The sequence below is a fragment of the Diadema setosum genome, chromosome 6 (genome assembly GCF_964275005.1).
Source record: "Diadema setosum chromosome 6, eeDiaSeto1, whole genome shotgun sequence".
NCBI lineage: Eukaryota > Metazoa > Echinodermata > Echinoidea > Diadematoida > Diadematidae > Diadema > Diadema setosum.
Window position 1 is genome coordinate 23091230 of NC_092690.1, and position 11463 is coordinate 23102692.

An 11463-nucleotide genomic window follows, 5' to 3' on the forward strand; every position below is an offset into this window, starting at 1 on the left:
TCATGGTTTATTTGATGAAAATTGGTTCTGAAATGGCTGAGACACCCAGAACAGAGTGATCTGAATAAAAGGTGAGACTTGCCTTTTATCACGATGCCTTTGTCTTACTTTGTTTTTAGATGTCTCAGCCATTCCAAAACCAATTTTCATCAAATAAACATTGAAATCCTCGTAAAATGGTACGCTCTATAGTATTACATAAGTAGTTTCTCGGTATCTCACAAAAAGTTAAAACCCCAATCCTCACCTCAACCAATACTATACCATCCCTTTAAACTAAAGAGATCATGTTTAAAAGAGATCATTTGTGTGTGATGGAGAGGGAGGATGGGGGCCATGTGAGTGAGTGAAGAGTGAATGGGAGGATGCGGGGAACCACAATGGATGAGAGAGCTCTCTGGAATCTTGGATGAAGGTGAACTCTCGTCTCGCCCATCTTTACTCCTGTTACAAGGGGGAAGGGCAGGGCACATGGATGGGGGGGGGGGGAGAGGGTTATGGGGATTGGATATTGATAATAAAAAAAATATTCAAAGGGTGGGAGAAGCAATGGAAAGGATGATGAGATGAGATTAAGGTCATCAGAGAATTTTGTGGACATTGAAAGACAAAACAAAATGTTTCCTTCAAATGATTTCATCGCTGCCTGCCAAATAGATCTATGCCTATATGTATGTCTGGCAGCTGCAGCACTTTCTTCCGGGATGTCACAGAATTACTCGCACCATTGAAGGATTAACTGTACCTGCTCCAGATCTACGCACTCACGGAGACAGACGAGTTGGGTAGATGGTACATGTAGCTTTGCACTTTCACAACACACTAAAGATTTTCCCATATGTGCACATACTGTACGATGGAAAGTGTGAAGCATACATGCAAAGATAATGTGTGTGTTTGTGTGTATGCAAGGAGGAGGGAGAGGGAGTTAGGGGTACTTTGTGTATGGTGGGATGGGGTATGAAGTCAGATGTCACAGCAATTTGTGGCGGGGGGGGGGGTGGGGGGGGGGGAGAAAGTGCCCTCCTCCCTACTGACCTCCTCACTTGTACTCTCAGCAGATACCACAGCTGGGTCTTCCTGTTGAAACATGCACATGAGAGCTCTAGGCAACAGACTACAGAGAGATTGACTAGCAGGCCTGTTGGGAGATACCCGAACAGATTTCGACATCATATACTCAGAAACAAGAGCTCATAGTATTGGCATTATCATGATCAAGACAATCATAATCCTCCTCCTTCTGTACTCCTCTTCAACGCATTTCCATCATTATCTCCACCGTTGTTGCCTTTCTCTTCATCAACTTAATTTTCATTATCATCACTGCCATAATGAAGTTATTTCATCATCATCATCATCATCGTCGTCATCATCATTATCATCACCAACATCACCATCACCATCATCATCATCACCATCATCACCAACAACATCACCACCATCACCATCACCATCACCATCACCATCACCATCACCATCACCATCACCATCACCATCATCATCATCATCATCATCACCATCACCATCACCATCACCACCATCACCATTATCACCTTCTTCTTCTTCTTTTTCCTTTTCTTTATCACTATCATTGGTGAAATCATCATCAATACAACATATCTTTTACATCCTCGTCATCTTCACCTTCATCATCTTGTCAAATTACCTCTTCCTTGTGAAAGTGACACTGCAGCTTCTGGGCCTCATTTCAACAAAGACGTTGGATAGCAACTCTTGCTGGAGTGGCAACTTCCAATAGCAACAGCTGATTAGGAAGCCAGATTCTTGTTGTTACCATGACAATTGCCATTCCAGCAAGAGTTGCAGCATGTACTGTATCACATTAACTTTTCATGAAATGGGGCCCTGGTGTCTGTATCTCGCAGTTTCTACTTTAATCATTCAATGCCATCAATATTATCCTTTCTTCATCTTCTTCCTTGTCTACATCCTTCTCCTCCTCCTTCTCTTGTTCCTCCTAGGCCCATTCCTCCTCGTTAAATCATCTCCTGATCTATTCTTTTTTCTTTTCCTCTCTTTCTCATTAGGAATGTTGACATATTTTGCATCACTGTAACTGTTATCATCATATCCATCATTGTTATCATTCATTATCATCATAAGCATCATAATCATCGTCATCATCTTAATTATCATCATCATCATCATCATCGATATTATTTTAGTTTGCTTTGGGTATCTGTGGTTAACCATTTCCCTCATCATCTTTCTACTGCAGGGACATGAAAAACCTGAACTTTGAAACTGCCAGGACCTGAATTCAGGCTTTGCCTGAAAACCAGCATCCCTGCTACTGTCTGACATTTGTTTGTTTGTTTCGTTGGGTTTTTCTTTCTTTCTTTCTTTTTTTTTTTTTTTTTTTTTTTTTTGGGGGGGGGGGGGTCATTCTAATCACCAACGAGGAAAACATTTTTACATTCAACCCTTGTCTGCCTGCTCACTGACGCACCATGTGAACAATGCACATTTGCACCATCACGTCTCCAAAAATACACTGGTTTTCCCTCGAGACAAGAGGGATGATCCATGAGAGGGATGCAGTTTCCGTGGATACCCCGCATCCTCCGCCACCATCCTGCGGGGTAAAGAGCCCAACATGAGTGTGTGTATACGATACTGGGACTGTGTAGTCCCAGCCCAAGATCTTCCAGGCGTGGTATGTGTGGAATCCGAGTCGACCTAATGCAGGCATCTGGCTCCCTCCTTGTCAGCTGTTATCAATGATCCCAGAGAGAACATTTTAAAGATCTGCTGCTGAGGAGTAGTCTCAGCTGCAGACCCCTCTCAGCAGTTTTCTATGCCACATCAGGCACATGCTACATGTATCATGCACATCCACTCAGTGACATCATCTTTATTTATATTCCATTCATTCTTCTCAGCCTAGCACCAAGTGATCAACTCATTTCATGCACTTATTTTCATTCTGCATGGGAATAGATGAAATATATAGATATATTGATTATATACTAATATACTTTTCTCTTTGAGGTTTGTTATTTCATCAGTTGCAACTACTCTTGTATATTAATCATACAAATGTCTTTCTCCATAGTCAGGGCAACCCTTATAGCCATGTCACGAATAACCTTTGCGAAGGTCATACGCACACAATTTGCATAGACTACTTGAGTAGTGTCTGGGGGGACATTGCATTATATTTCCTTCCCCATAAAACTCTATCTATAGAGGACGTGTGTTCCTCCTATGGTGTGTCCCAGTTTGGTTTGGTTTTAAATAAAATGTGTTGTGAAGGATTGGTGAATGCTCCACTGCAGTGTAGAGGTGCTTTATCAAAGCTGCTGGTCTTTCATTCAGAAGTGCATGGAGACATTTGAAGAGATTGATTGCAAAACAAATTCTTGTAAAATACATGTATGTGAAACATTTGCCATTCGTGCTTCCAAAATATAAAGAATATAAAGTAATAATAACATGATATGGGATATTTCAATTCAATACTTCAAGAGTACTTCTTGCTTAAAATGTAACAGGTGAGGTATCAACTGGAAAGATTACTATAAAAGTGGATATTTTCACGCAACCTCTAACTTTTCGTGCTTGGCCAAGCAAGAAGAGTTGTGTGTGTTTTTGATTCCGCAGAATCAAGACATTAACTACTGGAACATACAATGTGTGTACGGGCAGCAAAAATATTCGCATGCTGTTATTTTCGGGCTAGTTCCTGGTTGTGCGAAATGTGCAAAAATTTCAACATTGCTAAAATGTCCACTTTTACAATATTTATTTGGCTCTATCGTGATGAAGGAATTACTTGTTTTAAAATGGCACTTATGCCATTTTGCAATCAAACTCTTCAGACATTGTGGATAGATAATGAGTGGCAGAAAAAGGTGGAAAAACATGGAGTGTTCCTCAATGTAAAGGTTTGTGCTTCCTCGAATAGCATTCCATACATTCCCAATGACACAGGTGTACTGTAAAGCCATTATTTTCATTAGGGTTAAATCTTCTTGAATTTTCGCAAATCACTCTTGGACCGCAAATTCAACAACAGGGCCATTCTTACTTGGAAAAATCACAAAATGAAACTTGACAAAATTACGAGTGTCCTTTCACAATGCAGCAAAATTTTGCAAAGTTACGAACCCGAAGAGTAATTACTGAAACTTCGCATCGCATCACATTGAGCATGCGCGAGGGACAATAGAACAGGTTCAAGAACATGCAGTTTGGTTTGGCATAGGTTCGACTCCGAGCAAAACTCTTCACTTGTAATTGAATGGAACTGAAGCCGGGTACATACTAAACAATGATTTGTAACAACAATGAATAGAAGAACAATGTGTGTGCATGGAAGTACAGTATCGATGTGATGTACAATAATGTACATATTGTGGCCTACACAGTTGGTAGTCATGCGCAGTTATGTGTCATTCTTCCCTCCTACACTGAGACATTACATTGTGCATGCAATCTGTACTGCTCGCTTGCGCTATGATATCTAGTACAGTAGCGTCGCGAAGACCCCACATAAACCTTCACTCCCATTCACATTCACATTGTGCGCGCAGAGTCTCATGAAGCGAACAGGAAGTGTGCAAAAGTCACATGATAAACTTCGCTATTGTCACGTGACAAGCGTTTGCAATACAATTCGCAGCAGCAACTTTGCTCGGAGAGCGAAATTTTGCACTTCTGGCGAAGTTTTTTTTTTGGGGGGGGGATGTCGTCAAGTTGCCTAGCAACTATCTCCCAAACTTCACAAAATTTCACTGGCAATATGAACGGCACTACTACCAGAAAATATCGCCACCTGATCTTGATTGTGTTCATTTTGTGGCACAAAAATATTGGCATGCTCATTTTGCAGCATTTGAGGCGAAACCATGCCCATGGCTGGCCGGATACGCACATGTGTGCTAGTACATGTCTGTCTTCACGTCACGCGCATCCCTCCTTGATATATCAATAAACCTAAATTGCAAAAGGATGCAGTGATATTTATTGCAGTACAGTGGTGGTGTGAATGGACAGACAGTAGGGCACTCACTTGACACTACAGTATTTGTCCAATAGCCTCTGTGTCAATCGCGAAAAACAATATCAAGCGAAAATGTCTGTGACCTCTCATTCACTATAACATCTTTATTTTGAGAAATTAGCAGCTTTTACAGTAAGCCATTCTTGTACACCTACAACCATGAACCTTGTAAAACAGCACTGCAGCAATCTGAGGGTTGTTAGGCATATTTTCGGTGTCCGAAAGATAATTAGACACGTGTGTTGTAATACAATTTAGGGAAAGCAGTAGATTCCATAAAACCTGCTGAATTTTTGGTAGAAACCTGCACAAAATACTACAAAATTAAGTAACAGTTGGCATCTCTGTACCATCCATGCAAGTACAGTTGTATCTAGATGGATCAATCAAGGTAGCTTGCAAGAATCCATAACCCAAGTACATGTACAACTGTATGTCATTGTTTTGCATTTTATTTTTTCCATGTCTTTTTTTAAACAAATTTTTCATACTACCATTTATTCATACTCATGGATGCAGATCAATAACAAAATGTTCCCCTTGAAACTGGACACTATTTAACACTAAGCAATGAATAGAGTCAATTTAAATCAAATTGCAGTATGGGAAATTTCATGTGTGCACAGCATAATTGTACATGTACACGTAACAGGCAATTAAGCACATTCTGCATTCCTGTCAATGTACAGTGTAGAGAGCTTCTGTGATGAATTCAGATGTTGACAACAATCTCTGCCATTCAAATCTTTCCCTGGCACTTGAAACAAATCTACAATGTAACTATTCAGTTAAAAATATCTGTTCAAAAATGGAAACATTATATGGTACATGCTTCAAATAACTACAATGTAGACTTAAATTACAGCTGTACATGTACCCCGGTATACTTGAAACAGAGAATTTATGAGAGTGAGAATTTGAGTCTTTGAATCTAGAGATTCATCCCAGATATACAGTTTACTAATTTCAAAAAACAAAACAACCACTTTTCACTTCCGTGATTACTTGCATATCAAGTGGCGAGTGGTCAAAAGTGGTCAAAAGTTTCATATCAAGTGGCAGGAAACTGGTCAAAAGTGGTCAAAAGTATCAGTGAGCAGTCAAGTAGTTTTGTGTGATAGGATAGCCTATTAGAAACTACTGTGTTTGAGAGCTTGTAATAAGATGCTGGTTGATCATGTTACTGGCTGGCAAGCATTTTATGCACTGTACATCACATGTGCACATTGTGCAGTGTGCTGAAACAGCACACATTGCATTGGGTCACATTCTTTCATTTATTATACATTAGATGTACGGTACATTGTATGTAACATCGCAGATAATGTATTTGTCATTTCATGTTTTTCCTTTCCTTTTTCCTGAGAGGGGATAGTTTTTCAGATTTCTTTTACTTGCTGTTGTTTTCTTCTCTCTCTCGGGGGGGGGGGGGGGGGGGGGGGGGAGGAAATCTTACAGGTTTTCAGTATACTTGATGTGTTACCGGTACATTGAAATTTTGGGTGATATTGTTTCTAAGACGTACACTTCTTAGAAACAATAACACCCAAAATATGTGTACAATGTATGCGTTATGTACAATTGTACAATGTACGAATAATTTCATGCAACCTCTAAAAACATTGATAGCAGAGATGGCACAGTATTATAATAGAGAAAGGCAGCCCTAGGCATGAGATTATGCATCTCCCCCACCCATCCCCCCCCCCCCTCCCAGTAGTAATGCGCATTGGTATTCCAAGTTGTAAATCACATGATAATATGGTGCATACAAACATAATATTTTGGCCTAAATGCAGAGATTTTTTTATTTCTTTTTAAGTGGAAATTCTGTTTGTTTCTGTTTTCACAGTCTTTTTTTTTTTTTTTTTTTTTTTTGGTGTTGGCAGCATAACCAAAACAAGTACATGATGATACACCTCCACACAAAACTTCAGAAAAGTTTGTAGAGTGCAGACAATGAGACACTAAAAAGTAAATAATTTTGTGTAAAAACTACACAAGCAAATGGTGATACCACTAAAAGTTACAGGCAGTAAGAAGTTCAAATGAACACATTTCCATACATATGGATCATAAGTCATGCTGAGTTTGAATAAAATCAATCCAGAAATGCAGCCCATTGGCCACACACAAGACACTGACCGACTACAACATTGTAGATAGGGCCATTTACCCATCAACGGTGGAACACTGGGGCAGCATCATCAAAAAGAAAGACAAAAATTACAATGATGCACCTCCACACTGCTCCTGATCTCTTTTTTTTTTTCCCTTTAACTTCACATCAATTTTTTCGATATATTGAATAAGAGGAGTCAACAATAAGTTCTGGTGCTGTAAACACCTCTCACGCATCGGAGTGGACCAGGCCTCTTCAGGCTGAGAAATCTGCTTAACACACAGAGCCAGATTGTCAAAAAGATACAATCTCTCTCCCCCTCCCCCCCCCCCCCCCCCCCCCCCGAAAAAAAAAAAAAAAAATGAAGAAGCAAAAATCAGGTGGGAGGAAAGTTTCACTATACTGGACCTTGGACCCCTCATAACAAGTAATACGAAAATAAGCCAAAAAGATACAGAACTCCGTACATTTTGATAGATGGCATCAATTTTTGGGGCACAAATCGTACGCTAAAAAAAAATCAACAATCCAACAACCTCCACACAAGTTTTTTACATGAGTATGATGTAAATTGGTACATAACAATGTAATGTCAGTCATGTGCTGCCCATGTTTACTTAAAAATATGACAAAATTACAAAATGGGGGGAGGGGGAACCTTTGGTAAATTATTGTAGTGTCAGACTGATAAACAGCCCAAACCTTTCATTTTTATAATTTGTTGGTTCATCAATATTCAATGGTAAAAATCTCTAGCTACTATACAATTACAATGTACATTCACTCATCATTGCACATTCAGTTGTATGCTTGGGCAATATCAAATGCAAGACAAAATGACACCAGAATACAGTAATAACAAACAAACAAACAAGCTTTAAAAGTACTGCAGAATAAAATACAGTACATGTATTGTATGTTAGGTCTGATTTTGTTTTCCAGTGCTTTGAATCAAATCGACCAGTACAGTACACTGTAGGTGGAAGTAGTTCATGCAATCAATATCTTATTAAACCCATTTCCACCTTTTTTGTGTGTGTCTGTGTTCTTTGGTCTACAAGAACTTGAATGTTAAAATGTTAGTTCAAAAACCTGCACCAAGGTTCGATCTCCCATGCCAAAGTTTGACCGCGCGCAAATGCATGGGTTCTACATAGCGGGTGGTCAAATTGTTATGGTCAAATTGTGGGCAGTTTGCTTAACATAATCTAAACAGCTTGCGGTCAGTAGTAGACAAAGTAATCAGCCAGACACATATTGTACCACACAAGTGATTGCTGATGATTGATGATGAACACCACTAATAAGACAGTAACGTACAATTGTAGCCAGTCAATGCACACATTTCAACACTTCATGAATTTCTGAAGAGGAAAATGATCTATAGTGAACAGAGAATAATTTTCCTGGTATTGCAATTTGCTATGCATATTTTATAATATGATTGCTACACAAAATTTCTTGTGTGTAGCAGCAGGTTTTTCACATAGGAGATTAGGACTGTACTGTAGTCTGTACACAACAACTCTGACATGACATCGAAGTATTTTCCCATTGATCAAAACTGCTAATCAAATTTGAGAAGTAAAATAAATTCCCCTGGTAGAAACTACCTACAATTGTATGTGTAGGCCTACAAAAGATGAAAACAAATTCAATGACGAGTCAAAAGTGAAAAATGACATGTCCTCATTTTTTAACAATTAGAGGTCTAGAACTAATTGGAATTGCACTCCTGTGTTAGTAAACAGTTACATTTTAGACCTTGGTTTTAAACATTTAGATTTGGGAGCTCCTGAAGACTGCTGAACAAGATTCTGTATTTCATTTGTATTTGGAATACAAAAAAAAAAAGAGGTAAATTTAATGTTACACAACTAAATCGTTTACTAAACATTATTATAAAATGGGTTCAAGAACGTAGCCAATAGGAAGCGCTGAAATGAGTCACGTGGGCTTTGATTACTTTAGTACCATTGCACTGCAGTACCAGTGCGCACTCAATCAGTTGTTACAAGTGCGTCGCGCGCTACTATACGCGCTGTCAATACCTGTAAACAACTTCTAGTTCGGGCTGCGTATGCCGGCCGGCCTTTCTTGTGTGCATAGCATGTTATGTGGCGTACGTATACAGTACTCGATACGTACAGTACTTACATGTGCGGGATTTCCGAGTGCGACGTGCTTGACTCGACTCTCTCGAGCGAGTGCTACATGTAGCTGACTGGACTATTGACCCACAAAGGTACGTGAAAATGCTGTTAGTTTTCGACCCATTTTATAAAACAAATGATGCACAGGATTATTTCGTGGCGTTAGTGGAGATGCAGCTCACTCTCGGGTATTTACAATGTAGTGCAACATGCACTCAGCTTCGCCTCGTGCATGTTTCACAATTGTAAATACCCTCGAGTGCGCTACGCCTACACTAACGCACTCTATCCTGTGCATCATTTGTATAATTTATAACCACGGTACTCGGTAGGACATCCTATGCTATGTACCTCTAAATTTTACATAATTTTACATGTATTTCCTGGAAAATAGGCGCAAAAAAAAAAAAAACGATAATAAACATGCACGTCAAAGGCGAAGAATGGGAAACTGGGAGTGGAGATTTAGGTTTTGTCTAACTATACACAGCCCAGTCGCCGCTGTACATACGTAGCGCGACAGGGCTGTACCAGCGAAGCTCCAAACACGAAGAGGGTCCAACGATCACATGCGATCGGATTGAATTTTGATACTTTAGATCATTTTTTTGTCACTTCAAACTCATCTGACAAACAAAATGATAATGAGACTTCATATCTATGCTATGAATATTGAAATTTAGATTTAATAACTTACCTAAAATGATGGTTATATGCAGCATGTGTGAACGTTTCACGAACGGTACATCGTCTTTCACTCCAGGCCATTTCCAATATCCGGGAGGTCACATGATCTGAATGCCCTGTCAAAAGGTCGCGCTGTCGACCGTGCTGCTGCTTTACACCAACACTCAAGCAGCGCATCGCACGCACGCAAAAGATTTCGGCAGAGATCAAGGCGCCATTTTGAATTCTGCAACGATGAACCCGACGGTGTTAGGGAATCCGCCAGAAAGTATCATTTTTTGGTTCCACGGACTTATCACGAGGGCTCTCAATGGACTTACGAACCTTCTGTAATACAAGCATGCACTTAACGTGAGTAAACTTTAATGTTTATAAAGAACGTATAAATTTTCATAAGTTTTGTAGTTGTGTTGTGGTTCCCCACTTTGAAGGTGCCCGCTCGCTGGTCAGACGCTGTATTCGCGTAGCGTATTAACAGCGTCTGGTCGGGCTAGGTTTTGTCATGCATGTTTACTTTTGACACCTTTCCACACCACAGCTCACAGCAACACATGAAATGAAGCAGCGCAAGACAACTGCTACTCACGTACACACACGTAATAACACAAGTTGCAATGTTTGGGACTATGCACATATCTAAAGCGTCAAATGCCCATTACATCTCTTAGTGCCTTACCTTTGAAGGTCTGTGGGTACGAAGTACATTTTGTTCTACCGTCATTTTCTTTAAGAGTTACTCAGAATTAGCGTCTCTTCAGTATCAGTATTTGCCATCAGAATTATGGAATCTGCGACAGGATAAGCTACGACTTCTTTCGCAGTAGCAGAGACATTCATAAGCACGCATTCTTCCACCGGGTTTTACATATTTTCGTGTACAAAATACAGCACACTGCATGCATGCATGCACTGCGCTTGTGACGTACGTACACACTACACACTGCGATGGTTTCGTCCGTTTGTGAATTGTGTGTGATCTGATCTGGTAGCTGAATGAATGATAGGGGAGCGGAGAAGCTGTGTTGTTTACAAGACTTACTCCCAAGCATCATCAACTTTATGTAGATTCTCCTTGAATTCACAAGTCCATTACAGATTTTGGTCACAACCATTTCAGCAATATCAATTTTTTACAGGTATTCAGAAGAAGAAATGGTCAGATACACACAAAACTCAATATCATTGTCTAAAATACATGAAACTACAATTTCATTGCCTGATAACAGGAACACTGAAAAATACGTTTCAGCTAGTCTTAATTAGGTTCTACTTTTCTAATTCTGCCTGATGAACATGTTGATTTTACCAAGTTCTAAAGTCCTGAGACTGGCTATCTTGTAATTGAAATTAATCTTAATTTTTCTTATGCTTAATTTTGTGTGTTTTTTACCTAATCAATCCAAAGGAGGACCCTCAAATAACATCGAAGCCCTTTGAGAATGACAAAGGGTCTAGATCGAGAAGGACTAGAT

At 39.6% G+C, this 11463-nt stretch overlaps 1 protein-coding gene across 1 annotated transcript in view; it reads right to left on the reverse strand.

Annotated features, from left to right (window-relative positions):
* The window catches only part of LOC140229651 (ubiquitin carboxyl-terminal hydrolase 25-like), a 46243-nt gene extending 35423 nt beyond the window's left edge, over window positions 1-10820 (reverse strand). Inside the window, exon 1 of the mRNA XM_072309893.1 lies at window positions 10668-10820. Within this exon, the coding sequence (XP_072165994.1) occupies window positions 10668-10712 (45 nt within the window). The 5' untranslated portion in view covers window positions 10713-10820. The remainder of the gene's footprint in view (window positions 1-10667) is intronic.
* Window positions 10821-11463: the final 643 nt, after the last annotated feature.